The sequence below is a fragment of the Rhinoraja longicauda genome, chromosome 37, assembly GCF_053455715.1.
Source record: "Rhinoraja longicauda isolate Sanriku21f chromosome 37, sRhiLon1.1, whole genome shotgun sequence".
NCBI classification, from domain to species: domain Eukaryota; kingdom Metazoa; phylum Chordata; class Chondrichthyes; order Rajiformes; family Arhynchobatidae; genus Rhinoraja; species Rhinoraja longicauda.
Window position 1 is genome coordinate 15,549,100 of NC_135989.1, and position 18,022 is coordinate 15,567,121.

The following is an 18,022-nucleotide window of genomic DNA, read 5'->3' on the forward strand; positions in this document are numbered from 1 at the left end:
CCTCACACACAAACTTTGTGAGTCTGTAACACAAACCACCTCCAGGAATTAAGTGTCAGTGTGCGGGGATCGCTGGTCGGTGTGGACTCGGTGGGCCGAAGGGCCTGTTTCCACGCTGTGTCTCTAAACTAAACATTAACTTTTAAATATTTTATTGCATTCCCCATCAAATCAACTCCTTCCACTAAAGCCCATCTTAGCTTTACTCCCCTTCGGTCCCAATAGACAATAGGTGCAGGAGTAGGCCATTCAGCCCTTCGAGCCAGCACCGCCATTCAATGCGATCATGGCTGATCATTCTCAATCAGTACCCCGTTCCTGCCTTCTCCCCATACCCCCTCACTCCGCAATCCTTAAGAGCTCTATCCAGCTCTCTCTTGAAAGCATCCAACGAACTAGCCTCTTCTGCCTTCTGCCCAGACAAATCCTCCATGTTAACAAATAAAAACGTCAATCAATCCATTCCTTAAATTGACTCTTTATTTAATGACACTGTGCACTTCAAAATGGGATGAACTTCCAGACCTTCTCTCCCAATTTATTAACACCAGTAAACATGCAGATATCAATATCCATTCTTGGGCATATTCTGTTAAAGCATCCTTGTGCAGCACTGTCGGTACAATTCACTTCAATCTCACCCTCCTCCAAAATTCCAGCAAACATACCCCAAACCAAGGAACAGCCTGTGACTGGTCAGCCACTGCCACTTCACACCCCTACTTCAATTTACGGGTTCTTAAGTTAAGTATGAACTTTTGTCCAATCATCAAGGTGAAGGGAAAGGATTAAATAGGAATCTGAGGGGTAACTTTTTCACACAAAGGGTGGTGGGTGCATGGAACAAGCTGCCAGAGGAGGTAGTTGAGGCTGGGACTATCCCAACGTTTAAGAAACAAACAAGTACATGGATAGGACAGGTTTGAAGGGATATGGACAAAACACAGGCAAGGTTGGACTAGTATAGCTGGGACATGTTGACCGGTGTGGGCAAGTTGGGCCAAAGGGCCTGTTTTCACATTGTGTCACTATGACATTTATACAGTGCGGAAGGCATTCAACCCATCGTACCCGTGCTCATTAGCTGCTCGTCTATTTCCTCATCTTATCTTATATTTACCTTATCTTATATTTGCCCTGTGGGGACAGAATTTTCTGCCATTGGCAAGGCTCCCACTGTCAGAATCGCATCATTTTTAAATGTCATTAAAACGTCACCCATTGGACTAGACTGTTCTCTTACTGTTGATAGAATGCCAAGATTAAGACGAGGCCAAAATAATCCTCAAATGTAAATACTTTAGCTTTTCTACATTTTATCACTTTGTGTCTATATTTTGCATATGCAAAATGCACAGGTCGTGCAGCGGTAGAGTTGCTGCCTCACAGCGCCAGAGACCCAGGTTAAATCCTGACTATGGGTGCTGTCTGTATGGAGTTTGTACGTTCTCCCCGTGACCATGTGGATCTCCTCCAAGATCTTCAGTTTCCTCCCACACTCCAAAGAGATACAGGTATGCAGGTTAATTGGCTTCGGCAAAATTGTAAATCATCCCTAGTGTGTGTAGGATAGTGTTAGTGTGCGGGGATCGCTGGTCGGTGTGGACTCGGTGGGCCGAAGGGCCTGTTTCCGCGCTGTATCTCTAAATTAAACTAAATATGCAGTCAATGTACAGCCTACAAATTCGTAATCCTAATTCATAACGGAATTGTATGCTTGTTATCAGTAAACATGACTCGTTGATGTAGAACTTGTTCATTAACCTGTGAAGCTCCTCCTTTTCAAGCTTTCAGGTAAGCAATAAAAATGCTCTTATGCTGCTATTTAACATTAGTCTTTTCTCTTGTGTTTCGACGTCCATCTCCTGCAGTGCCTTCAAGATACGGCTGTTGACTGTGTCTCACATTACAAGCTGCGTACTTGGCCATTATCGTTACTTTAGTCCCCTACTCTCAGCTCCTCACACACAAACGTTGTGAGTCTGTGTAACACAAACCACCTCCAGGAATTAAGTGTCAGTGTGCGGGGATCGCTGGTTGGTGTGGACTCGGTGAGCCGAAGGGCCTGTTTCCATGCTGTGTCTCTAAACTAAACATTAACTTTTAAATATTTTATTGCATTCCCCATCAAATCAACTCCTTCCACTAAAACCCATCTTAGCTTTACTCCCCCCTCTGGCCCAGACAAATCCTCCACATCGACAAATAAAAACATCAATCAATCCATTCCTTAAATTGACTCTTTATTTAATGACACTGTGCACTTCAAATGGGATGAACTTCCAGACCTTCTCTCCCAATTTATTAACACCAGTAAACATGCAGATATCAATATCCAATCTTGGGCATATTCTGTAAAAGCATCCTTGTGCAGCACTGTCAGTACAATTCACTTCAATCTCACCCTCCTCCAAAATTCCAAACAACCCCAAAAATCCAGCAAACATACCCCAAACCAAGGAACAGCCTGTGACTGGTCAGCCACTGCCACTTCACACCTCTACTTCAATTTACAATTTCATAAGTTAAGTATGAACTTTTCTCCGATCATCAAAGAGACTTTTCAACATGTAGACCTGGACAAATGACACCGTCAACATCACGGCAAGATTGACCGCCGACCAAAAAGTCACTCGCCCCAAATTGCCCTCCTGCAGGTTGCGATCCCGGGCCTCAAAGGCTCGGAGAATTGCCTGGATCTGCATGCTCTTGCTCAGCTTGTTGTTCACGTTCCCAATCGCCTCCTGAGAAATGAGGGATAAATACGAGATGGTGAATACGAGATGGGGGGGAAAACACAGGCAGCAATCAGCTGGATACTATTTTACTTCTTAGAAACATAGAAACATAGAAAATAGGTGCAGGAGGAGGCCATTCAGCCCTTCGAGCCAGCACCGCCATTCATTGTGATCATGGCTGATCATCCACAATCAGTAACCCGTGCCTGCCTTCTCCCCATATCCCTTGATTCCACTAGCCCCTAGAGCTCTATATAACTCTCTCTTAAATCCATCAAGTGATTTGGCCTCCACTGCCCTCTGTGGCAGAGAATTCCACAAATTCACAACTCTGAGTGAAAAAGTTCCTTCTCACCTCAGTTTTAAATGGGCTCCCCTTTATTCTAAGACTGTGGTCCCTGGTTAGGGACTCCCCCAACATTGGGAACATTTTTCCTGCATCTAGCTTGTCCAGTCTTTTTATAATTTTATATGTTTCTATAAGATCCCCTCTCGTCCTTCTAAACTCCAATGAATACAAGCCTAGTCTTTTCAATCTTTCCTCGTATGACAGTCCCGCCATCCCAGGGATCAATCTCGTGAACCTACGCTGCACTGCCTCAATTACAAGGATGTCCTTCCTCAAATTAGGATACCAAAACTGTACACAATACTCCAGATGTGGTCTTACCAGGGCCCTATACAACTGCAGAAGAATCTCTTTACTCCTGTACTGAAATCCTCTCGTTATGAAGGCCAACATGCCATTAGCTTTCTTCCCATTTGGCAAACTCTGAGGAGAACTACATGGGATCCCAGGATGAACGGATTGTTGTGTCGAAAGGAACTGCAGATGCTGGTTTAAACCGAAGATAGACACAAAAAGCTGGAGTAACTCAGCGGGACAGGCAGCATCTCTGGAGAGAAGGAATGGGTGACGTCACCCATTACTTCTCTCCAGAGAAGCTGCCTGTCCGGCTGAGTTACTCCATCTTTTTGTGTCTATGGACAGATTGTTAGCAGGTGAAATTTGAGTAAATGAAAAGGTTTGGGAGGAAAAAAACTAGGCAAACATCATAAAAGTAGTCAGAGGGTGGTGAATCTGTGGAATTCTTTGCACAGAAGGCTGTGGAGGCCAAGTCAATAGATGGATTTAAGGCAGAGATAGGTAGATTCTTGATTAGTACAGAGGTTGTGGGGAGAAGGCAGGGGAATGGGTTTAGGAGGAAGAGATAGTTCAGCCACGATTGAATGCTGGAGTTGACTTGATGGGCCGAATGGCTCCTATCACATGATCTTCAACGATGTGCAGAAATTCGACCACTTACCTTGCTTACCAGAGGGTATAACACTGATTCCGACTCACCTTGATATCATCAATCTTAATATCTAGCATCTCCTCGGGTTCCACAATCTCTGACCAGTCCTCCTGAGCATCATCAAAAATCACCTCAAAGAAGATGAGCTTCTCGGAAATGGTGCTGAAGGAATTATCAAAGCAGATTTTGTAATCCCCATTCATTGTGGGCTCAATCCTGTGGAACAATAGAAATATCCTGAGTGAAAGATCCAAGGGTTGGCCTGTTGAGTCATATCTAAAGCATTGATTCATGGCTTCTAACATTTAAAACTGGCCCAAAGTGTTTCATGGGCAACCACCAGAAAAAAATTCCACATAGACATAGGAAGTCATTTGGAGAAGTTCAAACAATGTTAAGGGAGGCATTTCAGCTAACAGCTGAAAACACCATTGATAGTTGCAGAGTAATTTATGATCAGTTTAGTTTATTGTCACATGTATGGTGAAAGGCTTTTGTTGCGTGCTAACTAGCCAGTGGAAAGACTACATGATTACAATCGAGTCATTCGAATGTTTAGTGCAAGGTAAAGCCAGCAAAGTCTGATCAAAGATAGTCTGAGGGTCACCAATGAGGTAGCTAGGAGTTCAGCACTGCTCTCTGGATGCGGTAGGATGGTTCAGTTGCCTGATAACAGCTGGGAAGAAACTGCCCCTGAATCTGGAGGTGTGCCTTTTCAAACTTCTGTACCTTTTGCTCGATGGGAGAGGGGAGAAGAGGGAGAGGCCAGGGATGGGCAGAAGTGGAGGAGCATCGAGATCTGATGATCGTACGACGGGAGGGACCTGTCTACGGCAGGACTTGAATATAATATCTGTAAAAATGAGGCATTAAGGCCTCAAAAAGCAAAAAAATGCAAACAAAACCAAAAAAACGCAAATTGTAGAGATTTTCGAGAAGTCAGACAACATGTCTTTCTAGGAAGCTGTCTGACCTAGAGGTTTCAGCAATTCTGTTTTCATACAATATGCCACGTAAGACCACAACACCTAGAGATAGCAGTCTCTGCTATTGCTGGAGTCAGAGTGATCGCCTTCAGATAAAAGTGTTCATTACTTATATAATATTGCATCATGTTTCAATTCTTAATCCACATTTCTTTAATCCATCCCAAATGCGTAGCCACCAATTAACATATCACACATCAAGTACTTGGTAATCTTTTTCCACAAGAGAAATACTCATGGTGTAAAAGCAACCTAAAACATCCAGGAGCAAATACGGTAACTCACTTTTTAACCTGGAAAAACTCCACCATGGAAATTGATTAAAGACAATGTTACTGCTCCCAGTTATCATATCATATCATATCATATATATACAGCCGGAAACAGGCCTTTTCGGCCCTCCAAGTCCGTGCCGCCCAGCGATCCCCGCACATTAACACTATCCTACACCCACTAGGGACAATTTTTACATTTACCCAGCCAATTAACCTACATACCTGTACGTCTTTGGAGTGTGGGAGGAAACCGAAGATCTCGGAGAAAACCCACGGGGAGAACGTACAAACTCCTTACAGTGCAGCACCCGTAGTCAGGATCGAACCTGAGTCTCCGGCGCTGCATTCGCTGTTAAGAAGCAACTCTACCGCTGCGCTACCGTGCCGCCGTGTAGCAAGGAACTGCAGATGCTGGTATATGCTGAAGATAGACACAAAGTACTGGAGTAACTCAGCGGGTCGGGCAGCATGTCTGGAGAAAGAGGATGGATGACGTTTCTGGTCGGGATCCTTATTCAATTTATTGTGTCAGTTGACCCCATCCAAGGCTGTTGATTCTGCAATTTATTTGGGAATTATACAGTTTGGGGAGGGAATAAAACTGGAAACCCAGCCTGAGAATAGAGAAAATTTGTGTAGGAAGGAACTGCAGATGCTGGTTTAAACTGTAGACCCAGAAAACTGGAGTAACTCAGCGGGTCAGGCAGCATCTCAGGAGAAAAGGAATAGGTGACGTTTCGGGTCGAGACCCTTCTTCAGACCTTCCACAAAACGTGGCCAGCTTTGTGAGAGTTCTGGGTGGCCTGCAGAGTCAAATAGCCAAACAAAGTTCATAAGTGAAGAATGGCCATTACCAGAGCGGGGCTGGTGCTGATGCTGGGAACATACTCCTGCTTTCAGCAGCATCTTCTGGCAGCAGGACATCACACTCACGGTAGACCACGAGCAATTAGAAACCGTCTGTGTGCTTAAACTCACGTATGGACACCGTCGGAACTTCTGGATTCTGAGAACAGGTTTACGCCATTTGGATCAAACACATTGAAATCGACGTCCATTCCTGCACCTCCAATTACCTGCAACAAAACCACAGCCCAGTTTCAGAGATACCCAACCCAACGCTTCATCCTCATCCCGAGAACTTGGGAATGGGAATGGCAGCAAACAAACACTAAATCCCAATGATCGTTACTGTGTCCTAAAAGCAAACACCAAAGGTGAACAGGAATTAAAAGATGAAACAAGGATTCAAGAAGTTACACTGAATGAAATGGCATTCTCAAAGCACAGCTCAAACTGATTATGTGTCGGAAGGAACTACAGATGCTGGTTTAGGCCAAAGATAGAAACAAAATGCTGGAGTAACTCAGCGGGACAGGCAGCATCTCTGGAGAGATGGAATGGGTGACGTTTCAGGTCGAGAAAGGTCTGAAGAAGGGTCCAGAACCAAAACGTCCAGAGATTTCTCTCCAGAGATGCTGCCTGTCCCGCTGAGTTACTCCAGCATTTTGGGTCTATACACGGCTCAAACTGATATTGTATTGTACTCCAGAGTGACATGGTCTTCACTCAGGGCAACGTGAAATGGATGCACTGAGGCCATTGTCTCTGCCAGGAGACGAGAAACGGTCGAGTGGGTACAAGCGGACAATCTCTGCTCTAAGGATGAGGCTGCATAGTTTCTACACCACAGCCTGCTGTGTTTGCTATTCATTTGGGAAAGTTTCCAAGGCTCTCGTCTGTTCATCTTTCTATTACTTTGGTAAACTAATAGAAAGGCGGAGGTTTGTTTTTAAACATTGAGGGAATGAACTGTGTTGGTGTTCACTGGGGCTGTGACATTCATGTGCATGAATCACTGGAAGTTAATGCACTTACAACAAGTCATTAAGTAGTTAATTGGCATATTGGTCTTTATTGCAAAAGGAGTTGCCTAAACCACTGCTGAACACATTGCTCTAATTATATAGGGCGATGGTGAGACCATAGCTGGAATATTGTCTACATACCTGTCTTTACTATGCATAGGAGGATATATTTCAGGTAAAGGAGATTGATGCTATACTCTCTTTAACAATAATGAGACCTGCACCATCATTGAAATGTGCAAAGTTCTTACAAGACGTGGACATGGTAAACGTGAACCAGTGCCTCGGGATTGAGGTGGTTAGAATCGGGCTCACACTTGCAAAATAAGGTAGTGTAAGAAAATAACTGCAGATGCTGGTACAAATCGAAGGTATTAATTCACAAAATGCTGGAGTAACTCAGCAGGTCAGGCAGCATCTCGGGAGAGAAGGAATGGGTGACGTTTCGGGTCGAGACCCTTCTTCAGCCTGATGTCGGGGGCGGGACAAAGGAAGAATATAGGTGGAGACAGGAAGACAGTGGGAGATCTGAGAAGGGGAAGGGGAAGAGAGGGACAGAGGAACTATCTAAAGTTGGAGAAGTCAATGTTCATACCACTGGGCTGCAAGCTGCCCAGGCGAAATATGAGGTGCTGTTCCTCCAATTTCCGGTGGGACTAACTATGGCGCTGGAGGAGGCCCATGACAGAAAGGTCAGACTGGGAATGGGAGGGGGAGTTGAAGTGCTCAGCCACCGGGAGATCAGGTTGGTTAATGCGGACTGAGCGAAGGTGTTGAGCGAAGCGATCGCCGAGCCTGCGTTTGGTTTCACCGATGTAAAGAAGTTGGCATCTGGAGCAGCGGATACAATAGATGAGGTTGGAGGAGGTGCAGGTGAACCCTCTGTTGGCCATTCAGGATAGAACTTGGGTGGGGAGAAAGAAATTCTTCACCACAGAGGGTAGTGAATCTTTGGAATTCTCTGCTCAAGGGGGATGTAACTGCTCAGTCATTGAGTATTTTTGAAAGAAGATAGAATTATCAAAATACTACTGTTGGTTTATAAAACACTGAATGGTTTAGGGCCAAAATACATTTCTGATCTTCTGCTACGCTATGAACCATCCAGACCTCTCAGGTCGTCTGCTTTCTGTCCCCAGAGTCAGAACTAAACATGGAGAAACAGTGTTTAGTTTTTATGCACCACATATATGGAACAAACGCCCAGAAAACTGCAGGTCCACTGCAACTCTCAGTTCTTTTAAATCAAGGCTGAAGACTTTTCTGTGTGACGTCTTTTGTTAAATCAAATAATTATTCATTTCTTACACTGCACTGTAACTTTTATTCTTGTATTTTATACCTGTCTTGTTCTATTCTAGCTTGTTTTTATTTTCTCTTCTCTTTAATGACCGGTTTTAATTGCTTTTAACTGCTCTTTAATGTTTTATGTAAAGCACCTTGTTGCTGAAATGTGCTATATAAATAAACTTGCCTTGCTTTTAGATAATGAAGAAATATTATTGCAGGGAAATAATTCCAACATAAAAGATCAGCCACGATCTTATTGAAAGTCGGTGCAGGTACATGGGGCACTAAGCCTAGTCCAGAATCTGGTTATCATGTTTTGGTTCAAACTATGGGTCTGTAATTCATCCATGCTTCATTCTGAAAAGCAGAGGAAAAGGAGCAGTTCTTCCTCAACCCAAGCACAATAGACAATAGGTGCAGGAGGAGGCCATTCGGCCCTTCGAGCCAGCACCGCCATTCAATGTGATCGTGGCTGATCATTGCACACACATCTTGTCTCACAATTTAAAAAAAATTACTCAGTGTCCACACCTATCACGCACAGCCTTGTAGATGCAATGATCTGATGATAGACACAAAAAGCTGGAGTAACTCAGCGGGTCAGGCAGCATCTTTGGAGTGAAGGAATGGGTGACATTTCGGGTCAAGACCCTTCTTCAGACTGACATATAACACATTACTCACACACACGCATTCACACACATACACACACACACACACACACACATACAAACACACATATATATTAAAAAAGCTCTGAAGATAAGCACAAAATGCTGGAGTAACTCAGCAGGACAGGCAGCATCTCTGGAGAGAAGGAATGGGTGACGTTTCTTCAGTCTGAAGAAGGATCTCGACCCGAAACGTCACCCATTCCTTTTCTCCAGAGATGCTGCCTGACCCGCTGAGTTCTCCAGCTCTTTGTGTCTATCTTCGGTTTAAACCAGGATCTGTGGATCCTTCCTGCACATTGCAGCTCTCAGACAGCAGAATTCCAACAATTTACAATCTACTGAAGAAATAACTTTCTTCTCCACTCAGCCCCTTTTCCCCCTCTAGTTCTAGAATCTCCAAGCTGAGGAAATCACCCCTCAGCATCTACACCATTGTTCCTTCAAAGAATGTCACCCATAGGATTTCAATAGGGTCATCTCTCGTTCTTCTAAACCCCAGTGAATAGCATCTTACTCAATCCCACCTCATGGGTCTATTCCCAATTCCGGATTAAATCCCCAATCCTATGGGGTGACTTGGGCTAGGGGTGACTTGTACAAAAGGGACGGGTTGCATCTTAACAGCAGGGGGACAAACATTCTGGCAGGCAGGTTTGCTAGTGTGACACCTGTGGCTTTAAACTAAGTAGTGGGGGGGAGGGGTTAACAAATTGTGAATATGAAGATGAGGTAAAAGGGAATACAGGAGATATTGCAAAAGACTCTCGGAAGAATGGGAACAGAAGTTCTAGAGCGGAAAAGAAATTAAGGGCAGGGCCAATTGTGAACGATGTGAGAGAGGAGGTAAATACAGAAGTTAAAGTGTTGTACTTAAATGCGCGTAGTATAAAAAATAAAGTGGATGAGCTTGAGGCTCAGTTAGTCATGGGCAAGTATGATGTTGTAGGGATCACTGAGACATGGTTACAAGAGGACCAGGGCTGGGAACTGAATATCCAGGGGTACACAACGTATAGAAAAGACAGACAGGTGGGCAGAGGGGGTGGGGTTGCTCTGATGGTAAGGAATGATATTCATTCCCTTGCAAGGGGTGACATAGAATCAGGAGATGTTGAATCAGTATGGATAGAAATGAGAAATTGTAAGGGTAAAAAGACCCTAATGGGAGTTATCTATAGGCCCCCAAACAGTAGCCTCGACATAGGGTGCAAGTTGAATCAGGAGATAAAATTGGCGTGTCAAAAATGTAATGCTACTGTGGTTATGGGAGATTTCAACATGCAGGTAGACTGGGAAAATCAGGTTGGAAATGGACCCCAGGAAAGAGAGTTTGTAGAGTGCCTTCGAGATGGATTCTTAGAACAGCTTGTACTGGAGCCTACCAGGGAGAAGGCAATTCTGGATTTAGTGTTGTGTAATGATCCTGATCTGATAAGGGGACTAGAGGTAAAAGAGCCATTAGGAGGCAGTGATCACAACATGATAAGTTTTACTCTGCAAATGGAAAGGCAAAAGGGAAAATCGGAAGTGTCGGTATTACAGTATAGCAAAGGGGATTACAGAGGCATGAGGCGGGAGCTGGCCAAAATTGATTGGAAGGAGGCCCTAGCAGGGAAGACGGTAGAACAGCAATGGCAGGTATTCCTGGGAATAATGCAGAGGTTGCAGGATCAATTTATTCCAAAGAGGTGGAAAGACTCTAAGGGGAGTAAGAGACACCTGTGGCTGACGAGGGAAGTCAGGGACAGCATAAAAATTAAGGAGAGGAAGTATAACATAGCAAAGAAGAGTGGGAAGACAGAGGATTGGGACTCTTTTAAAGAGCAACAAAAGTTAACTAAAAAGGCAATTCGGGGAGAAAAGATGAGGTACGAGGGTAAACTAGCCAATAATATAAAGGAGGATAGCAAAAGTTTTTTTAGGTACGTGAAGAGGAAAAAAATAGTCAAGGCAAATGTGGGTCCCTTGAAGACAGAAGCAGGGGAATTTATTATGGGGAACAAAGAAATGGCAGACGAGTTAAACCGTTACTTTGGATCTGTCTTCACTGAGGAAGATACACACAATCTCCCAAATGTTCTAAGGGCCGGAGAACCTAGGGTGATGGAGGAACTGAAGGAAATCCACATTAGGCAGGAAATGGTTTTGGGTAGACTGATGGGACTGAAGGCTGATAAATCCCCAGGGCCTGATGGTCTGCATCCCAGAGTACTTAAGGAGGTGGCTCTAGAAATAGTGGAAGCATTGGAGATCATTTTTCAATGTTCTATAGATTCAGGATCAGTTCCTGTGGATTGGAGGATAGCAAATGTTATCCCACTTTTTAAGAAAGGAGGGAGAGAGAAAACGGGGAATTATAGACCAGTTAGTCTGACATCAGTGGTGGGGAAGATGCTGGAGTCAATTATAAAAGACGAAATTGCTGAGCATTTGGATAGCAGTAACGGGATCATTCCGAGTCAGCATGGATTTACGAAGGGGAAATCATGCTTGACAAATCTACTGGAATTTTTTGAGGATGTAACTAGGAAAATTGACAAGGGAGAGTCAGTGGATGTGGTGTACCTCGACTTTCAGAAAGCCTTCGACAAGGTCCCACATAGGAGATTAGTGGGCAAAATTAGGGCACATGGTATTGGGGGTAGGGTACTGACATGGATAGAAAATTGGTTGACAGACAGAAAGCAAAGAGTGGGGATAAATGGGTCCCTTTCGGAATGGCAGGCAGTGACCAGTGGGGTACCGCAAGGTTCGGTGCTGGGACCCCAGCTATTTACGATATACATTAATGACTTAGACGAAGGGATTAAAAGTACCATTAGCAAATTTGCAGATGATACTAAGTTGGGGGGTAGTGTGAATTGTGAGGAAGATGCAATAAGGCTGCAGGGTGACTTGGACAGGTTGTGTGAGTGGGCGGATACATGGCAGATGCAGTTTAATGTAGATAAGTGTGAGGTTATTCACTTTGGAAGTAAGAATAGAAAGGCAGATTATTATCTGAATGGTGTCAAGTTAGGAGGAGGGGGAGTTCAACGAGATCTGGGTGTCCTAGTGCATCAGTCAATGAAAGGAAGCATGCAGGTACAGCAGGCAGTGAAGAAAGCCAATGGAATGTTGGCCTTCGTAACAAGAGGAGTTGAGTATAGGAGCAAAGAGGTCCTTCTACAGTTGTACCGGGCCCTGGTGAGACCGCACCTGGAGTACTGTGTGCAGTTTTGGTCTCCAAATTTGAGGAAGGATATTCTTGCTATGGAGGGCGTGCAGCGTAGGTTCACTAGGTTAATTCCCGGAATGGCGGGACTGTCGTATGTTGAAAGGCTGGAGCGATTGGGCTTGTATACACTGGAATTTAGAAGGATGAGGGGGGATCTTATTGAAACATATAAGATAATTAGGGGATTGGACACATTAGAGGCAGATAACATGTTCCCAATGTTAGGGGAGTCCAGAACAAGGGGCCACAGTTTGAGAATAAGGGGTAGGCCATTTAGAACGGAGATGAGGAAGAACTTTTTCAGTCAGAGGGTGGTGAAGGTGTGGAATTCTCTGCCTCAGAAGGCAGTGGAGGCCAGTTCGTTGGATGCTTTCAAGAGAGAGCTGGATAGAGCTCTTGAGGATAGCGGAGTGAGGGGGTATGGGGAGAAGGCAGGAACGGGGTACTGATTGAGTGATCAGCCATGATCGCATTGAATGGCGGTGCTGGCTCGAAGGGCTGAATGGCCTACTCCTGCACCTATTGTCTATTGTCTATTGTCTATATTGTCTATGCTGTGCCTTCATCAAGATAAGTTAGGTTACTGAAGACGTCATCTGCATATGTGGCACTGAAACACAAACTATGGAGATGTCCTCTATTGGCGTACAAATGTAAAATTGAGGACCTCGCAGAAAACAATGATATTGCTAAGAGTTGTGTTCAGTTTTGGTTGAAACACAATATGTGGCATGTGTGGACATGATCCGAAGAAAGATATAAGAAAATAACTGCAGATGCTGGTACAAATCGAAGGTATTTATTCACAAAATGCTGGAGTAACTCAGCAGGTCAGGCAGCATCTCGGGAGAGAAGGAATGGGTGTCGTTTCGGGTCGAAGAAGGGTCTCGACCCGAAACGTCACCCATTCCTTCTCTCCCGAGATGCTGCCTGACCTACTGAGTTACTCCAGCATTTTGTGGATAAATGATCCGAAGAAGGATTTAGGTTGAGATCCAAACTATGTTCAGTATTCCAGGTGAGCTCCTCCCCAGTGCAGAACTTTGCCCACTAAGTGGCAGGGAGGTGGACCAGGTTCTGACTGTATTGTGGCTCAGAAAGTGCTTGCTGCTCCAACTAATTATTGCCTATGTTGAGCATGGAAGAGATACAGACTAGTGGATTGAATTGCAGCCAGTCTCTTTGTGGCTTCTTAAGCTTTCACACCAGAGTATTTCTTACCCTTGAATCGCAAGCCAATGCAAAATGTTGACTGCTACTTTATTGTCAAGTGTACTTGGTACAGTGACATTCTTTGCATACTGTACATATGCAAGAATCACCACGGAAAGGGCGGCGATAATTGTCAATAATTGCCTATCGACCGCCAACTCCCAATGTTTTTCCTGTGGCTGCATGTTTACTGTTTTATATTTCATGTACCAAAAAGTCAAATGCCCTTGCACCAAAAGAGTGCAAATGCCCATGATATCCATGTCTGATTAATCCATTGGAGAACAGTACTTTACAAAAGGTACAAATTACTAGGTAACAATCGAAATGTGTAGGAAGGAACTGCAGATGCTGGTTTACACTGAAGATAGACATAAAATGCTGGAGTAACTCAGCGGGACAGGCAGCATCTCTGGATAGAAGGAATGGGTGACGTTTCGGGTCGAGACCCTTCTTCAGACAGAGGGTCTTGACCCAAAACATCACCCACCCCTTCTCTCCAGAGATGCTGCCTGTCCAGCTGATCTATACTAGATCACTTGGCTCTCGAGCTACTCCATCATTTTACAAGATGCAAGATGAATCAATGTAATCTCCGTTCTCCATGCCCGACTATCAATGGTCACCCCTGCTCACCATCGCCCATCCCAGCACCCGCCCCCCTCCCCCCCCACCCACTGCTTACCAAGTCTCAATCTACCTCTACCTTAAAAACATGCAAACATTCTGTTTTCACCGACGTCTGAGGAAGAGAATAGCAACTGTTAACAGCTCTCTGGGTGAGAGTGACTTTACCTTTCAACAAGCGATCTCCCACTTTTAAACCGAGACCCCCCTTGAGGACGTGACAAATGCGAGAGAGATGGGGATAACAGTGGATATCGTGTATTGATATTTTCAGAAGGGTTTTGATAAGGATACAGCTGGGAGGCTGGTTAACGAGGTTACAACACACAGGATTGGAGGTAATATAATGACACGGTGTGAGATAAAGCAAAGAGTGCAAATAAACATGACTTCTCAAGAGGAAAAGCACCTCATATTTTGCTTGGGCAGCTGACACCCCCCCCTCCCCCTCACCCTCACACACCCAAGTCATTGTACCAGCTTCAAAGTAGTCTTGTTGAGACCCATTGTCTATAGCTCGTTATCACCTGGATCACCGCGCACACTGGCCTCTCCTTTATCATTGTCACTTGTTTTTGCATATCTTTCATTCATTTGTTTTGCATCTCTCAACATTACCGTCTATAATCTCTCGTTCCCCTTCCCCCTGACTCTCAGTCTGAAGAAGGGTCTCGACCCGAAACGTCACCTATTCCTTCTCTCCAGAGATGCTGCCTGACCTGCTGAGTTACTCCAGCACTTTGTGTCTGCCTTCCTCAGGATTTGGCAGGTCTCAGTGCTGAAGACACAGGTACCCATGTTAATAACTTAATTGAGGGGATGGGATGGGATTTCATAATTTCATGCTTGCTGACGAGACCAATCTGGAAGGGATTGCAAAAAGAGAGGATGTAAAGGGGCTTCAAGGGGAGAGGTTAAGTAAACAAGCAAAAGCTTTTACAGCTGGAATATAACAATAGACAATAGGTGCAGGAGGAGGCCATTCAGCCCTTCGAGCCAGCACCGCCATTCAATGTGATCATGGCTGATCATTCTCAATCAGTACCCCGTTCCTGCCTTCTCCCCATACCCCCTGACTCCACTATACTTAAGAACTCTATCCAGCTCTCTCTTGAATGCATTCAGAGAATTGGCCTCCACTGCCTTCTGAGGCAGAGAATTCCACAGTTTCACAACTCTCTTTCTGAAAACGTTTTTCCTCATCTCAGTTCTAACGAAACTTTCTAACGAAAGTTTTTCCTCATCTCAATATAACGAAATGTGAAGTTATCTGCATCAGTAAGCAGAACAGTGACAGGCTGGGGAAATGTTATGCAGGCCAAAAGTATCTGTGTAAATTGAAAGCAAGCAATTAACAAAGCAAACGAGGCATTGACCTTTATTACAAGAGGAAATCAAATCAGGATTAAACGTGCCTTGCTGACATTACATTTCAGAAGGCATTAAGTTTAAATTCCATTTGGAATATTTTGGAGGACCAAGAACATAGAGCACTGGAGGACTGTACACAGTTTTGGACTCCATTTTTAGAAGGATTTAGTTGCAGTGTTACAAAGCCTCTGCTCTCAGGGGTGGCAGTTTTCCCAGGGAGCAGAGGGTGGCTAAGTTTGGACTGACTTGAGTATCCGTGGGCCTTCAGAAGAGAACAAGAAACGATCTTGCCTGGAGTGTTAAATAACTGCAGGCCTGGCCTGGCCTGGCTACATGTTGGGTATACCGGATACACTCCCCAGCTCGCCCCCGCCTCCACTCTACCAGAGGAGAGCCTGGACAGACACAAAACGCTGGGGTAACTCAGTGGGTCAGGCAGCATCTCTGGAGGGAAGGAATGGGTGACGTCCCAGGTCCAGACCCTTCTTCAGACTGGAGACTGAGAAGCGGGGATCTCGGGTTCAGCAGAAGTGTCACATTTGGGAATTGAGACAAATCTCACTTTGAAATTCGTTGAGGCAAACGCTGGAGGCCAGAGAGAGGGGAAGGGTAGTCGTGGGAGGGAGGGAGTTGATTTAAAACAGAGGTCGGTGTCTCTGGGTGTTAAAGGGAATCAATGGGTGGGTGTTGCAGAGTTTGGAGAGGGTCAGCGGAGATCTTGGAGATCTTGGAGATCTTGGAGATTGCAACAGTCCTACCTGATACTCCAGCTCCATGCTGTTGTTGTGCTCGGCGCTCTGGTAGAAACACTCTTCCCTGCCCGGCGGCAAGACGAAGGTGAACTCGGAGTCGGAGGGTTGGTTGAAGGTGGCGGAGGTGGCAGAGAAATAGGCGAGCAGGGCGACGAGTAGCCGGGTCCCGCAAGCCGCGACCTCCATGTCCCTGTCCCAGCCCTGTCCCCGTCCCAGCCCTGTCCCGTCCCGGCCCTGTCCCGTCCCGTCCCAGCCCTGTCCCGTCCCGGCCTGTCCCGTCCCAGTCCCAGTCCCAGTCCCGGCCTGTCTCAGCCCTGTCCCGTCCCGTCCCGTCCCGGCCTGTCCCAGCCCTGTCCCGTCCCGTCCCGTCCCGGCCTGTCTCAGCCCTGTCCCGTCCCGTCCCGTCCCGGCCTGTCCCAGCCCTGTCCCGTCCCGTCCCGTCCCGTCCCCAACTTCAGCAAACTCCTCGCTTCCGCACAACTTCCCTCCGCCTTCATTGGTCGCTGCTGACAAACCAATGGACAAGCAGACAGTGTAGCTCGATCTCAACCCCCTCAACTTCCACACACACACACACACACACACACACAGTGTGGCGAGATACTGCTTCACACAGGAGATACACACTGAATGCTGGAGTAACTCAGTGGGTCAGGCAAGCATCTCTGGAGAACATGGACAGGTACAAAGTGCTGGGGTAACTCAGTGGGTCAGACAGCATCTCTGGAGAACATGGACAGGTACAAAGTGTTACAGGTAGGTACAAAGTGCTGGAGTAGCTCAGCAGGTCAGGCAGCATCTTTGGAAAAAAATGCACAGGTACAAAGTGCTGGAGTAACTCAGCGGGTCAGGCAGCATCTCTGGAGAACATGGACAGGTACAAAGTGCTGGGGTAACTCAGTGGGTCAGGCAGCATCTCTGGAGAACATGGACAGGTACAAAGTGTTACAGGTAGGTACAAAGTGCTGGAGTAACTCAGCGGGTCAGGCAGCATCTCTGGAGAACATGGACAGGTACAAAGTGCTGGGGTAACTCAGTGGGACAGACAGCATCTCTGGAGAACATGGACAGGTACAAAGTGCTGGAGTAACTCAGTGAGTCAGAAGCATCTCAGAAGAACATGGACAGGTACAAAGTGCTGGAGTAACTCAGTGGGTCAGGCAGTATCTCTGGAGAACATGGACAGGTACAAAGTGCTGGAGTAAGTCATTGAGTCAGAAGCATGTCAGAAGAACATGGACAGGTACAAAGTGCTGGAGTAACTCAGCGGGTCAGGCAGCATCTCTGCAGGACATGGACAGGTACAAAGTGCTGGAGTAACTCAGCGGGTCAGGCAGCATCTCTGCAGGACATGGACAGGTACAAAGTGCTGGAGTAACTCAGCGGGTCAGGCAGCATCTCTGCAGGACATGGACAGGTACAAAGTGCTGGAGTAACTCAGCGGGTCAGGCAGCATCTCTGCAGGACATGGACAGGTACAAAGTGTTGGAGTAACTCAGTGGGTCAGGCAGCATCTTTGGAAAAAAATGCACAGGTACAAAGTGCTGGAGTAACTCAGTGGGTCAGTTTGTACCTGTCCATATCCTGCAGAGATGCTGTACTTTGTGTAGTGACAATAAAGGTAATTCATCGGTCAGGTAAATGTAAATGTAAAATGTAAAAAACCTTTATTGTCACTACACAAAATACAGCATCTCTGGAGAACATGGACATG

At 45.7% G+C, this 18,022-nt stretch overlaps 1 protein-coding gene across 1 annotated transcript; it reads right to left on the minus strand.

Moving 5' to 3' along the window:
- Positions 1-394: 394 nt before the first annotated feature.
- On the minus strand, positions 395-16,526 carry LOC144610508 (transmembrane emp24 domain-containing protein 1-like). Its single transcript, XM_078429259.1, has 4 exons — positions 16,315-16,526; positions 6,276-6,373; positions 4,084-4,252; positions 395-2,744 (listed from the first exon to the last, which is right to left on the minus strand). Exons 1-4 carry the CDS (start codon positions 16,492-16,494, stop codon positions 2,526-2,528), a joined length of 666 nt encoding a protein of 221 aa, XP_078285385.1. The 5' UTR covers positions 16,495-16,526; the 3' UTR covers positions 395-2,525.
- Positions 16,527-18,022: the final 1,496 nt, after the last annotated feature.

Bases quoted from the DNA above. Each gene is read 5' to 3' on its own strand.
- LOC144610508 (XM_078429259.1), bottom strand. From the start codon at position 16,494: ATGGAGGTCGCGGCTTGCGGGACCCGGCTACTCGTCGCCCTGCTCGCC. The intron at 4,253-6,275 runs GTGAGTTTAAGC...ATTGTTCCACAG, and splicing joins AGTTCCGACGGTGTCCATAC to GATTGAGCCCACAATGAATG. The intron at 2,745-4,083 runs GTGAGTCGGAAT...CTCATTTCTCAG, and splicing joins TTAAGATTGATGATATCAAG to GAGGCGATTGGGAACGTGAA.